Raw genomic sequence first — 15,030 nt, 5'->3', positions numbered from 1 at the left:
CACCACACCCTGATACAACTCCTCAGCAACACTGGCATCCAAGGATCGGCCTTGGATTGGATCATCTCGTTCCTCGCCGGAAGAACCCAGAGAGTCCGCCTCCCCCCGTTCCGCTCCATGGCCACCGAAGTCATCTGCGGCGTTCCGCAAGGATCCTCACTCAGCCCCACCCTCTTCAATGTCTACATGAGCCCCCTCGCAGCCATCGCACGCCAACACAACCTCAACATCATCTCCTATGCAGACGACACCCAGCTGATCCCTTCCCTCACCAACGACCCCACCACCGCCAGAACCAGCCTCCAGGAAGGAATGAAAGACGTCGCAGAATGGATGAAGCTCAGCCGTCTGAAACTGAACTCAGACAAAACGGAAGTCCTCATCCTGGGACAATCCCCCTCCGCCTGGGACGACTCGTGGTGGCCCCCGGCCCTGGGCAGCGCCCCCAAGCCAACAAACCACGCACGCAACCTGGGCTTCATCCTGGACTCCTCCCTCACGATGACCAAGAAAGTCAACGCCGTCTCGTCATCCTGCTTCAACACCCTGCGCATGCTCCGAAAGTTCTTCCGGTGGATCCCCACCGAAACCAGGAAAACGGTCACCCAGGCCCTCATCACCATCCGTCTGGACTGCGGGAACACCCTCTACGCTGGAACCACAGCCAAACTCCAGAAAAGACTCCAGCGCATACAGAACGCCTTGGCACGACTCATCCTGGACATCCCCCGTCACAGCCACATCTCTGCCCATCTGAGAGACCTGCACTGGCTCCCCGTCAGCAAGAGGATCACGTTCAGATTCCTCACCCACGCACACAAGGCTCTCCACGACATGGGCCCCAAATACCTCAACAACCGCCTCACATTCTACACACCCACCCACCAGCTCCGATCGGCCAGCCTCCCCCTCGCCTCCGTCCCACGAATTCGCAAAACCACTGCCGGAGAAAGATCCTTCTCCTACCTGGTGGCCAAGACATGGAACTCCCTCCCCACCCACCTACGGCTGACCCAGGACCACCTCTCCTTCAGGAAACAACTCAAGACCTGGCTGTTCGAGCAGTAGAGACTAAACCCCCCCCCCACCCCCAGCGCCTTGAGACCCTAGCGGGTGAGTAGCGTGCTCTACAAATTTGTATGATTGATCGATTGAATTCCAAGTAGTGAAAATGGTTTCTTTTGTGGTTTTATTTCTTTTATGGCATGGGATCGGGGTATAAATTGCAAGCTTGGGTAAACCCATCAGAAAAAATCATCCACAACCTTCTTACTAAAGGAGTCTGATCATACATTGAAGGGTGAGTGGCGAAGGGAAGTACGAGTTACTTACCTTCGGTAATGATGTATCTGGTAGAGACGATTCTAGCGGTAGATTCCTTCACGTAGAAATATCCCCAGGCGTGAGACTGGATCTGGAAACTTTTTGCCACAGCATCCCTGCGTGCCGGGGCGAGGCGACATCACGCGACTCCACCCAGGCGGCGTCCATGCACGTGACGTCAGCAAGGTCACATAAGCCCCATCCTGGCGCGCCTATGTCAGTTTTCTTCAGAGAACCTTTCCGCACCATAACGCGGAGCCACCAGACAACAAATTGTGGGAGCTTGGGAACAGTGTGCCAAAGAACATATAAAAAAGGGTAGAGACCCCATAGGAAACAGTGCAACACCGCAGTGTCCAAGGGCAGGGAGAGAAACAAGAACAGAGCAGAGCCCTGAGCAGCCACCCTGTCAATACATAGACAGTCACCCCCCTCTCCCTCGGAGGCAGGGAACCTGTAAAAAAAGTCATGACACATGTAGGAGGCCTGCAACCCACACCCCAAAACAAGGAAAGGGAGACAGTCCCTACAGGCAGGAACAACCACCCTCCAAACCACCCAGCATAGAGGGCAACCACCCCCCAAGAAACAGGGGTAAGGATGACCAAAGGACCCCAACTCAGAAGAGGCAGAGGGGCCAGACCCCTGAGCATTAAGAGAAAGGGAGGGAGGGTAGAGATTGGAGGCAAACATCCCCAACCTGGAGCAGCCAGAGCAGCAGGTCATAGGAGCAGTAGAACCCCAACTTCCCAGAACCAAAGAGGAGGGAAGAACAGCAACCAGACGGGCCCCCATCAAGAGCAAAAGAAGGTACTCACAGAGGATATAGCCCCCCCCCCCCCCCCCCCCACTGGGAGGCGAGTACTGAAGACAAGCCCAGGGGGCCTCGCAGAACAGGGAGGAAGGGCGGGCTGTGAAGAAATCTGAGGCTAGAATCGTCTCTACCAGATACATCGTTACCGAAGGTAACTCGTACATCTGATAGAGACTACTAGCGGCAGATTCCTTCACGTAGAGTAGATACCCTAGCAATACCCAGGCGGAAGGAGGATCTGTGAAAAGACCCCACCAGTCTGGACAGGACAGGGGCCCACAGGGGACCAGACCTGTAGACCAGGGAAGTAACCTTGTCTGTACCAGGCAAGAGGACCCCCACAAGTCAAACACCAGCAACCCCAAGAGGGATGTAGGAGGAAGAAGGAAGAGTGAAGGGGCCCGCACACTCCCTACAGAGGGATCAAGGGCAAGGCCAGGGAGGTCAAAAACCCCCACTCCACCCATAAGGCAACAGAGCTCCCCACAAACAAGAGGAGGCCCCTCGCAAATACACACAAGGTGTTAAGGGCCCGGAGGGCAGCACTGGTCGAGGCAAACATGTTGCTCCCCCAACAGTCCAGCCAGCGGGCCTCCTGGGACGGCGGAGTCAACAGTGGCGGCAGGGAGAGAAAAGCGGTCCGCAAAAGTGGACTGGCAGCAGAGGGGTGGAGGGAGAGGCACGCCGGATCACACGGCACCGGAAGGTGTCGGTGCAGAAGGTGTTAAGGCACCGGATCCCCTGAGGTGGGAGGCCTCCAAGCCCCTGTCAGGGAAGAGAGGAGCAAACCCTCAAAGGGGAGCAAGATCTCCCTCCCACCAGAGCCCTGGTGGAGAACCTCCAAGAGATGGTCCGCTGGGAGATGAGCAATCGGGTCCCCCATGCACAAAATGCCCATAGCCGAAGGCCGCACCCGTCTCCGTGGGGCCCCGCGGAGAAGAAAGCAGTTCCTCCGTGGGTGATGGCTGCAGACTAAGGCGGCCGTCCCCGAAGCCAAGCGGGACAGGCAAAGGCCTGACCTGGAAGCCAGAAGGTACTGAATAATGGGGTACCTGCTGCTCCTCTGATGAGCACCTCGTCCTCAGAAAAGGCGGGGAGCCACCCTTCGATGACGCCAGTGAAAAAGACACTACACGGCGGCCAGTCTCCGGGGAAGAGGATACCAATATGCAGCCAGCCTCCGGAGAAGAGGGAGCGTCCGAGGACGAATCTGCGGCGCGACCTCTGTGTGGAGCCGTAGAGTCCGCACCCTGAGGCAGGACGCCAGCACCATCTGGCGCCGAAGCAGAGACCGGATAGGGCTCCTCCAAGTCACACCGCACCGAGGACCGGAACGGAGTGGCCAAGGGGCGGTGCCGGAACGTCGCCGACTCAACCTCCACCGAGGTAGCCGCCCGCGTGGAGGAACGAAAGGGACCCGGGGAGTGACACGAAACCCTCTGCCAGCCTCGACCCAGAATGTTGCGGAGGCAGTCCAGCGACCCGTGCGGCGGCGCCAGGGACGAATCAACCTCCGACTCACCATCCGACGAGGTAGCCGCCCGCGGGGAGAGACGAGAAGGGCCCGGAGGGCGAAGAGGATTCCCCACCCCACCTCAACCCAGAGAGGGGCGAGTAGAGGTCACCGACCCCTGTGGCGCTGCCCAAAGCTGGTACCGGCGGCGTGGCGGTGTCAGCTCATCCATGGACAAGGCCTTCGCCTGCCCAGAGGGCCGAGCGGGGCTCGGGGATGCGACCTGAGCCCCGGCGACCTCCCAGAGACACCACAGGGACTCCCGCGGGAGTTTGCGGCGAGGCAGAGGCGCTGTGGCCTGAAGGAGGGACCCCAGATGGGCGCACCCCAACAGCACCACATCCTCCAAGTCTGGATACGAACCAGTCTGCGCCGGGTGGTGGAGCCGCCGGCGGCACCGCGGAGGGCCCCGCACGAGGCAAGGGATCGCCGACACCCCAGGAGGGAAGGAGGAGGATACACCAGCGAGGCCTGCAAAGCGGCCGCGTATGTTTCCATCTGGACTCTCGACACCCCAGCACCAGGAAACGGTGGATAGGAGCTGCCACGCGGGGCCGCATCAACCGCGGAGAGTCCAAGCCCCCGGAAGGCCGAACGCCAGCCTTGTGACATCAGAGAAGGGCAAGGATGACGACGACGGCTGTATCTGAAGCCGTCTGCCGAAGCTGATCGAGGTGAGGAGGATGACCTGGAGAGACGTGCCGACAGAAGTTTCATTTTGCGATCCCGCCATGACTCCATCTTCAACTTTTGGCATGCCTCACAATCAGTGGTGACATGATCCTCCCCCAAACACCACCTACAAATGAGATGAGGGTCTGTCGCCGACATAAGACGCCCACTCGACGTGCAAGTTTTGAAGCCCGAAGACATTCGCACAATGTTCCACTAAGACAGAAAACAATGGTGAAGACCGGATCCGCGTTGCACGCGGAAAAGGAAAAAAGTGACGTAGGCGGCTGGGGTGGGGCTTATGTGACCTTGCTGACGTCACGTGCAGGGACGACGCCTATGCGGTGTCACGTGATGACGTCCCGCCCGCGACATGCAGGGATGCTGTGGCAAAAAGTTTCTGGATCCAGTCTCATGCATGGGGATAATTCTACGTGAAGGAATCTGCGGCTAGTAGTTACTATCAGATTAGTAGTTTACTTAGTGGTTTGCAGTAGCAATGATTACGGGTGAATACGTGGGAATCAGTCTGGGTGCTTTTTTTTGTAGTCACATGGAATTCAATTATTGAATAAATATGAACGAATAGACTCACTGAGAAAAATGGTTGTGTTGGCGTAGAGTGGGTTGTCTGTAGGAGAAATTTTCTGATTCTAATCGGAGCAGTATTTAAAGGGACTCCAGTCTTTCTATCTTTTATTTATTGAGTAGTTTGTTAATCTATACTTGGAAGGCTTGACCCAAAAGGAAGAATTGTGAAGAGAGATGAATTGTTCGATGTCAAATAGTATAAACAAGAGAGATTGATAAGAACCTCTGTACTGAAAATTATTTTCTTCATCTTATTCCATTTTAATTTGTGCTAATTTGAGAGAAATAGCATCCACAATGAGCCAATGTTCTTAGGACGTTTTACTGGTATTAACAGAGAATACTCAATCTAAAGGACTCACCTTTGAGCTCGTCAAAGTTACTGAGGAGACTGTAGTTTTAACTTTGGGTATGATGTGCACAGTCTATGTAGCCACACAACATGTCCACTGAAATGTTTGTAATAATGATTCAGAATGGTATGATTCATGTGTAAATCGGTTTTTGTCTTCGTTATTTCAGTCCCGAAGAAGTGGCGTCTAGCGCTGTGAAACATGTGGTGGCTGAAAACAGAAGTGGACAATAAGTTGATGTGTTAATACTGCGTGAGGAACACGTTACAGAGTGGAAAATCAGTTGATGTGTTAATACTGCATGGGGAACACGTTGCAGAGTGGAAAATCAGTTCTCCGATCCTGCTTATTACTTGGTCTTATGGGGTTCCTCCGGTCTCCAGGCACTTTTTAAATGGATTGTTGTGTGCTGTCATTTTTTTCATCATCCTCCTGTCCCTACGCATTCTGTAAATTGATTGTGGTGGGCTGTTAATTCTTTTTTAAACTTGCTTCCTCTACTTTTTTACTTGTGCTTCTTCTGTTTACCCGACCTCCAGGAAGATTTGGTCTGCCACACACCTCGGTCCACCGCGGTCTCTACCGTTTGTGTAGAGGGTGCTTAGGCGGCACTATTTGCTCGCCGGCCGGCTGATCGAGAGGCGGACACTAGGGGGTTGGCGCTCTAGTGTGCAGCTTTTCCCCTTCCATTTAAGCAGCATGTCCCGGGCTCGGCGCAGCGTGCGCGCCAATGGCGCGCCAAAGGCAAGCTCGGCTGCGCCCATCCGCGCCAAATCAGCGTCGGGGGCCGGGGCTGCTGCCTCTCTGCTACCAGAGCCTGGACCCAAACTAAGGCACTCAAGGGGGCATCTGATCGATATTGGGAAGATAAATCCGCCATTCTGTGCTCACATCTTGAAAGAAGAAACACTGTTCAAGAAAGGACCTTTTTCTTGCAGTTGGTGTGGCCTCTGCCTTAAGGGGGAGAAGGGATTAGCCCCTCCTCCTTGCCTACTAAAGCCCATTACACGCAAAGGCAGAGGTCGCTGCAGGGTTTCCTCCTCAACTCCAGGTCCCTGATTAAGAACAATATTGCCTTTAAAGACTTTGTTCTCCAACACGCCCCTGACTGGGGTTTCCTCACTGAAACATGGGCTAATGACTTTTCTGGTCCTCAGCTGGTAGAGGCTATTCCGTTGGGGTATTGCCTCACTAGACTGGACAGGGAAGGCCGACGTGGGGGAGGATTAGGTATCCTGGTTAGGGATACATTCACCTGGCGGCCAGAACTGCTGACTTCAGCTCTTGACCCCTATCAGGCATTATATTTCTCTATAAATTCCACTCCCACCGAACGTTTCCCTGGGATTCTGTGCTAAAGGCAACCTGGCCCGAAGGTTTTGTTTAGTTATGATCTTAGCAACCATTTAGAGCCCTATCTTGAGCGTATGAATTTTACGCTCCTCTGGGATTTTAATTTTAATTTAGAAAATAATATGAATCATGACACCCAAACCCTGCTAGAATGTATGAACGGCTGTGGCCTCCCACAATTAGTGAATACCCCTACTCATATTGCGGGCCACACACTCGCTGGGATTTTTTCGAATGATGACCGAATCCTGGTGGGCTCTTCCGCTTTCGTGGTCAGACCATTTTGCAGTTCCTTTTGAATTGAGGGCCACTACTTTAGGTAGCTCTCACAGGGCTGTGCCGAAAGCGGTTGAAAAATGAAACCTCACTCTGATTACAAATAAAGTGGTCGCCACTGCTCTTGCTAACTTCCAGCAATCGGACCTTCATAACGTAGATACGGCTGCAGGAAATCTTTCCCAAAAAATTACTGGTATGATGGACTCTTTTGCCCCTAAAAATTGTGTTACTCAGCCAGGAAAACGCCTTCTGCTCCTTGGTTCTCTGATCGTCTTCGAAATATGAGACAAGAGTGCAGAAGTAAGGAAGGACGTGGCTCCATCTAGCAGGGAGGCACACAAGCAAAGTCTGAAGGCATATAAAGCAGCCATAATTGAGGCAATGTAAAGAAATTACTTCAAGATAACCGAAGATATCACCACTCCCAAGGAGCTCTTTACCATCTGTAATTCCCTTGTGGCTCCCACCGTCTCTGACAAAAAAATGGAGCCTTCACAGGAGCTTTGTGATCGCTTATCTTCCTTCTTTTGCTCCAAGATCTCCGATATTTATTATCAGTTGGAGATTCTTAATGCCAGTCAGACACCTGACGCCTCTTACGAAACTCTCCTGAACAGCTCTTTCAGTAAAGTGACTTCGGCAAGTTTTTGTGCTTTTCCAATGTTATCACCTGAAACTGTAGACCTTCTGCTTGAAGGTATTAAATCCGGGTCGCCCCTGGATCCCTGTCCCCCCAAAGTTGTGAAAATGGCTAGGGTGGCTTTGACCCCGCATCTCACGACTGTCCTGAACTTAGCTATATCCTCGGGCCAATATCCTTTGATCTGGAAGGCTGTGGTGGTTAGGCCCATCTTAAAAATGCCTTCCTTAGATCCTCTAAATCTAAAAAACCTCCGTCGCATTTCCCTTCTGCCACTCCCTGCTAAAATTCTTGAATCCCATCTGAACTCAAAACTGAGTGCTTACCTGGGGGACCATCAGATTCTGGATGGCTCCCAACATGGGTTCAGATGGGCACATAGTACGGAGACCGCTCTCACCATGGTGTTGAATAATATTCAAGTTCAGGTGGATGCAGGGCATACCACTCTCCTTATCTTACTCGACCTCACCGCCGCTTTTGACACCCTGTCTCTTTTGAGACTGGTGGAGCGTCTCTTGGAGATAGGGGTTGGCGGCCGGGCCCTGGACCTTCTTGCCTCATTCCTTAGTCAGCGGTCTCAAACCGTTAGAATGGGCAAATTTTACTCTGAGTAATCTCCCCTTGTCTGCGGAGTGTCTCAGGGCTCCTCCATGAGCCCCACCCTCTTTAATATTTATGTGGCCCCGCTGGCAAGGGTAGTAAAATCATTTGGACTGGAGGTGTTGTCTTATGCAGACGACACGCAGATCATGGTCTCTATCAAACAAAAGATCCGGGATTCCGCACAAAACTTTAAAGACTGTATGACAGCTGTTTCATCATAGATGGTTCAAAATTACCTTAAATTAAATGGTGAGAAGACGGAAATCTTGATTTTTGGGGACAACTCTGACATCTGGTCAAAAGAGTGGTGGCCCAATTCCTTGGGCATCTGTCCTACTCCTGTTTCCCATGGGAAAAATCTTGGAGTGGTGGTTGATGCCTGCCTTTCCATGTTTCGTCAGGTTTCCAGAACAGTGGCCACTTGTTTTGGACTTTTTTGAGTCATAAGTAAAATTTCTCAGTTTTTGTCACATGAAGCTCGTAAAAAGGTGCTCGTGGCCTCAATATTGGCCAGGCTGGACTACTGCAATGCCCTTTATCTGGAAATTAACAAGAGTCAGCTGCACCGCCTTCAGCTGGTACAAAACGCCGCTGCAAGGCTGGTGCTGAATCTTCCCAAACGCCACTTGGCCTCATCTGCTCTCTGTTCGCTGCACTGGCTCCCGGTGGACCATAGAGTCTTGTTTAAGACCCTATGCCTCACCCACAATGCATACTATGGACATGGCCCAGCGGGCATCAAGAATATCTTCCATAGGTACGCCTCTTCTAGAAACCTCAGGTCAGCTAATAAAAATCTGCTCATGGTTCCCAGATTCATAAAGATGAGATGGGGTGGAAGAGCCTTTTCACAGGCTGCTGCCAAGGTGTGGAACTCTCTCCCAGTTTCCCTCTCGGGTCAACAAGCTCACTCAATCTTCCATAAGACCCTTAAGACCTGGTTGTTTCCTGCGAGACGGGTTTGAGTATGTATGCTGGCTGTGCTTGTAGGCATGTCTGTCCATAGCGCCTTGATGCCCTTGGGCTTAGTCCACGCTATACAAATTCCCATTCATTAATTCATTCAAAACTGCGTGAGGAAGACGTTACAGAGTGGAAAATCAGTTGATGTGTTAATACTGCATGGGGAACACGTTGCAGAGTGGAAAATCAGTTGATGTGTTAATACTGCATGGGGAACATGTTACAGAGTGGAAAATCAGTTGATGTGTTAATACTGCATGGGGAACACGTTACAGAGTGGAAAATCAGATGATGTGTTAAAACTGCGTGAGGAAGACGTTGCAGAGTGGAAAATCAGTTGATGTGTTAATATTGCGTGGGGAACACGTTACAGAGTGAAAAATCAGTTGATGTGTTAATACTGCGTGAGGAACACGCTACAGTGTGGAAAATAGGTTTATGTATTATTACCACGTAGAGAACACGTTACAGAGTGGAAAATAAGTTGATGCGTTAATATTGGGTGTGGAAACACGTGACAGAGTTGAAAATACGTTTATATGTTGATATTGAGTGGGGAAACACGTTACAGAGTAGAAAATACGTTGATGTGTTAATACTGGGTGGTTAACAGGTTATAAAGTGGAAAAAGGGTGATGTGTTAATACTAAAAAATACTGTGAGGGTAAAAACGCTACAGAGTGGAAAATAAGTTGATTTGAAAAGATTGTGTATGGAAACAGACTAGGAGGATAGGAAAAGTGCTCCTATGAAAATATATTTTATTCAGTATTACTAACAAATAAAGTGGAATAAATCATTTTCATGATAAAGGTATCTGTTTGGAGTGCATTTGCATATTGGTAATTTCATGATCACTTTAGCTCCCTACGAAAATAGTGTTTTATATAAAGTTGCCCTTCGAATTCTTTTGGCAGACACTAGCCCATTTGCAGTTTTTGCCGTCAGTCGCTATTTATATGCACTGTGGCTCCAAAGGAAGAGGTTTAGTCTATTACTATGATTCTAGAATCAATTGGTATCATACATCTTACACTGATTTTAGCCTTCGCGGTGTGATTCTCATTAAAGTGTTTTAACTGACTATTATAAGTTACAGCATTAAAGTGTAACATCATAGACAACATTTGTTGAAAGTGTGCATTTTATTGCTTCTAATAACTTTTTCTGTATTAATGTTCCTTTTATATGTCACTACAGTTTTGGAACTGTACAGATGGATTGTATTTTATGAAGTTTCAAAGGGCTAGCCCCTCCGAAATAAAGTTATTTCAAGAACTGCCCTCCGTCTCCTTACTGTTTATTGGTGCCACTTCCAGTTGATGCTGTAATGAAGCAATCAACAGAATGACAAGTTTTCTAGGAAGCAACAAACCTGAAGCAGCGAAAAGGTAAAGATAATGCATGCAAATAATACACACAAGACAACTTTCCGCATTGTTCCCAGTCCCTTCTGCAAACAGAGATCGTGTATTTTGTGAGGAAAGTCATCACCATTGTTGCGTGTAATTTGATTAAATACTTTGATGAGAATTAGGTAAACTCGGAGGACAGAAGAATCTAGAAATCGGACATTCTATGTGCATACCGAGCAGGAGCACAAGGCAGACCACACTTAAACTAGTACAATTGTTATGGGTGAATTAATGAAATAACACCAATAATGTATCACGATATAATGCAAAATAACACACACACGCGTTAGCATAGCATTAGTTGATGGACAGGACTTTGTTAGTAGGTCAGGATGGTGAATCCCAGTTACAATCTTTACTGAAGGAGCTCAATGATGCCATGAACAGAAACTAGAGGCAAATCATAGATCATCAGAAATACCTTCTGGAGCACCGTGGACATCACATACTTTCTCAGAGTCTTTTCCAGCACAGCGTTTGGCTTCAACTGAGAGACCCTCCGACATGAGTCTAGAAAAGAGAAGGAAGGAGTTCAGTACTCTCGCACACAACAATGGAGGAAAGGTTGGAGGCTGCGTCTGTGAGGGATTGTGCCTGCTGGACGTGACTTCACATGGGCTGCAAGGGGAGAGTTTGACACTGCTAGTAACCCTTCACTAGCTATGTCTACCTGCCTATTCCTCTCCATATGAGTATCCCCAGGGGCTCCCCTGTGCAGTAGCCAGTAGGTCGGGTTGGCTCAGTCGTGCTGCGGTTCCTGTAACAACGTTAGTTTCCTTTTTTCAGTAAAATCGGAAGCTCTACAGCTGCTCTCTGTGAAGAGTTTTATTCACAAAAAAATGTCTCTCTTGCAGTGCAAGGTAGCTCACAATATAAAAAGTCAGGGTTTAATGCCTGACGCTCTACTCTTGGGCAGATGCCATCTCAGATGCAAGTGTGTTCTAATTGTGGTGGCTGTGCCAAACAAGCATTTACAATGCAATAGATCTCGCATTTGGGAGAGTTTAAGCTATTGGCATTGTAAATGACAATGCCTTCTATTGATGTGTTCTGATAATTAACACATAAATACATTTACAGTCCCAATAGCTGAAACTCTTGTAAATGCGAGACCTCGGCCGCCATTGTCCCGGGAATCTTGGAAAGTCAAAGCGCACACGGCGCGCTGAATGTAGCAGGAAAGCATGTTGAGCCAGCAGTAGGAGAAAAGCATTACAGAATATAGTGCTGACAGACTAAATACGACATACCACATAATAACAGAAGTATAAGGGCCAGTCCTCATGGGAGGTTACAAATGAAGACAAAGCGATACTAAGAAGGGACTAACAAGTCTATTAACGAATCAGAAGCCAGAATTTACAAAGGACAATGACAAAAGCCAATGAAAAATATGGGTGGAGAGTGGACAGGGCATACAGCATGCCTCGCAGAGCAGCGCATGCGCTGCCCAGGCTCGACCTCAAAAGCTCATTATTAATATGTCTGAAAACATATATTACAAAGGACAAATAAAGTCAAGTAAAAAGAAAGGCAGTACAACGAGCACAAAAGGAATGAATAGAAACAATAGTATTGGCAACAAGCATTAGCAATACCAATAGATGCAGCTAATGCATAGTGCGGGCTAAGAATATACAAAAAACTCAGGCAACACACACACATACACATCCATGATGAAGTGCAGAGAAACACCTACAGGTATCCGTCACACACATACATCCACATGTAAAAGGTAAGAAATGTACACAGACGAACAATCTTTTGTGTTTGTCTAACCACAGCTCTTTGCTGCTGTGTGTCTCACAGTTCACAAGATCAGAAAACCCACCACATACCCTCTAGTGCTCTTCAAAGACACTCGATCAATTACCATGCACGGGATTCACAAACATCACTATTTTGCTTGGTTTTGCAAGGTAGTATTGCACACCAAATTATTATTATTATTATTATTTATTTTTGTAGAGCGCGTAGTCACCAGGAGGTATCCCAGCGCTGGTGGACCCTATCTCCTAAGTTCAGTGGGCCAGGGGGGAACGCGAGGGATGGGGGCAGACAGAAGGGTTGCAGCGAGCGTGAATCATTGGGGAAAAAGGTGAGTTTTAAGCAGCTTCCTAAAGCGAAGATATTGCGGTTCCAGTCGTAGGTCGTGAAGAAGCAAATTCCAGAGACGTGCGGTATGGACCGAGAAACGTCTTCCTCCTGAGCGGGCTTTCTTGTATCTGGGGATCATGATGAAATTTTCCGAGTCCGAGCGAAGGGATCTTGTAGGTTTGTAGGGTATGATGAATTTCCTGAGGACAAGGGGACCTTGATTTCGTGGCAGGTTATGGGCCAGGCACAGGGCTTTGAATTTGACCCGCTCCCTTATCGGGAGCCAGTGGAGGAGTTTTAGGGCCGGTTTAGCAGAGACTCTGGCAGGGGTGTTTGTGAGAATCCGCGCCGCCATGTTCTGGATTCTCTGGAGCTTATTAAGCGTCGCTTCGGGGGCGCCCAGATAGATCACATTGCTGTAATCCAACCTTGAGAGTATTAGCCCTTGGATTAGCAATTTTTGGGAGTTGGGGGGTAGGAGGGGCAGGACTTTCCTCAGTGATTTCATGAGCCCGAAGCAGGTCCCCGCAACTGTTTTTGCCTGTGTGGTGAATGAGAGGTCTTTGTCCAGCCACACACCCAGACTTTTTGCTTCTTCCTTTGGGTCAGGGGGAGGGCCCATGCAAGCTGGCCAGATGTTCGGGGAGAGTGTAAGTCCTTTCGGGCCAAGGAGCAGGACCTCAGTTTTTGTCCCGTTTAATTTCAAGGCTGAGCTGTTCATCCAGCAGTGGACCTGCGTAAGGCAGTTGAATAAGTCTGCTGATTGTTGTCTGGGGTGGGATAGTGACACCACTAGTTGAGTGTCATCAGCATAGCTTACTACGCTTACTCCGAACGGGGTGATAACCTCCTCCAATGTGGACATGTAGATATTAAATAATGTTGGGCTCAGGGAGGAGCCCTGAGGCACTCCACATTGGAGGGGAATTTCGGAGGAGCGGGCGTTCTTCTCCCAGATCTGATAGTTCCGCTGAGTCAGAAAGGATGTTAGCCAGGAGAGTGCCAGGCCTTCCACACCAACTCTCTGGAGTCTTTTAATGAGAAGTTGGTGGTTGACGGTATCAAAGGCCGCACTTAGGTCGAGGAGGATCACTGCCACTGATCCTCCTCCGTCCAGTAGTGCTCTGGCCGCCTCTACCGCCGCCAGGAGGGCGATGTCAGTGCCCTGCCCTGGGCGGAAGCCCGTCTGGGAACTATTTAGTTTGTTATGGATCTCCAGGAACTGGGAAAGTTGTTTATTAACCAGTTTTTCAGCAATTTTGCTGACTCCTGGGAGTAGGGAGATGGGCCTATAGTTGGCTAGATTTTCGGGGTCGAGGGAGGTTTTTTTTAACAGAGCTTTCACGACAGCCGTCTTCCAGGCAGGCGGTACGATAGCCTGTTGGAATGAGGCGTTGATCAGATGGGTCAGGGAGGGGATAACCGTGGGGGCTACCTCCTTGAGGATCCGAAGTGGGGCGGGGTCCCTAGGGGATCCACTTTTTATGGAATTTAACATATTGCCTACTTCTTCGATTGTGACTTGACCCCAGGAGGAGAGACAGCTGGATGTTGGGGATTGTGGGAGATCGTTTTCTTCGCACGGATTTGCAGTGGGGATTGAGTCAAGGATTTTTTTAATTTTTTCATGGAAAAAATTAGCCAACTGTTGGCATTTTTCCTGGTCGGCTTTGGGGTCTGTGGGGTGTCTCGGTCCCGGTTCTGGGGTTTTAAGAAGTTCTTTAAGGATAGCGTAGGATTCCTTACTTGAACAAGCCGCTTTCTCTATTCTATCCTGGAAGAAAGCACTTTTAGTTTTTCGAATCATAGTTTTATACCTCGAGAGAGAGCTAGAATAGGCATCTTTATTTGGTTGCGATTTGTTTTTCCTCCAGGAGCGTTCAGTTCTCTTGCATTCTTGACGCAGTGCTTTGAGCTCTGGGGTGTACCACAAGGCGGACGATACTCTTTTGGAATGTTTAAAGGAGGTAGTTTTGGGGAGGAGAGTATCGAGAGAGGAAGTGATCCACTCATTGAACTGGTTATCGGCCGTGGCGGGATCGGTGGATAGCTCAGGGAGGGATTCTGCAAGGGCAATAGCCCATTCCTTGGGTATGAGTTTCTTCCATCTTCTATCGGAGACCTGGATCTTGGTAGTTTGAGGGGTCATGGTAGGTATTTCCCAAAAAATAGGGACCAGAAAGTGGTCTGTCCATGGAAGGGTCAGGGGTGGCCTGGTAGTAATAGTTGCTACATTGGTAAGGACGGGGTCCAGTAGGTGTCCCCTGTCATGGGTGGGCTCTTTATTGACCAGTCGAATGTTGAGTGTCATAAGGTCTTGAAGGAGGTCAGAGGCTATCCGATCGGTAGGGTCCATGAAGTGAAAGCTCAGGTCGCCTAGAATCAAAAAGTTGGAAACTGAAGATGCTAGT

The 15,030-nt window shown here is 49.5% G+C and overlaps 1 protein-coding gene across 5 annotated transcripts in view; it reads right to left on the bottom strand.

Moving 5' to 3' along the window:
- The window catches only part of ADCY10 (adenylate cyclase 10), a 4,100,562-nt gene that overhangs the window by 3,262,040 nt on the left and 823,492 nt on the right, over positions 1-15,030 (bottom strand). For 3 of the 5 annotated variants that reach the window (XM_078679137.1, XM_078679136.1, XM_078679138.1), the window contains exon 7: positions 10,944-11,032. The exons of 1 other annotated variant lie outside the window; for it this stretch is intronic. In XM_078679137.1, the coding sequence (XP_078535263.1) occupies positions 10,944-11,032 (89 nt within the window). Of the gene's footprint in view, positions 1-10,943; positions 11,033-15,030 lie in introns of those variants that run through there. One more of the 5 variants, XM_078679139.1, reaches the window with a different exon arrangement.

Source organism: Lissotriton helveticus, chromosome 3_1, assembly GCF_964261635.1.
Source record: "Lissotriton helveticus chromosome 3_1, aLisHel1.1, whole genome shotgun sequence".
NCBI classification, from domain to species: Eukaryota; Metazoa; Chordata; class Amphibia; order Caudata; family Salamandridae; genus Lissotriton; species Lissotriton helveticus.
The sequence above is the reverse complement of the archived record's forward strand: the minus strand, read 5'-3'. Positions and strand labels throughout refer to the sequence as shown.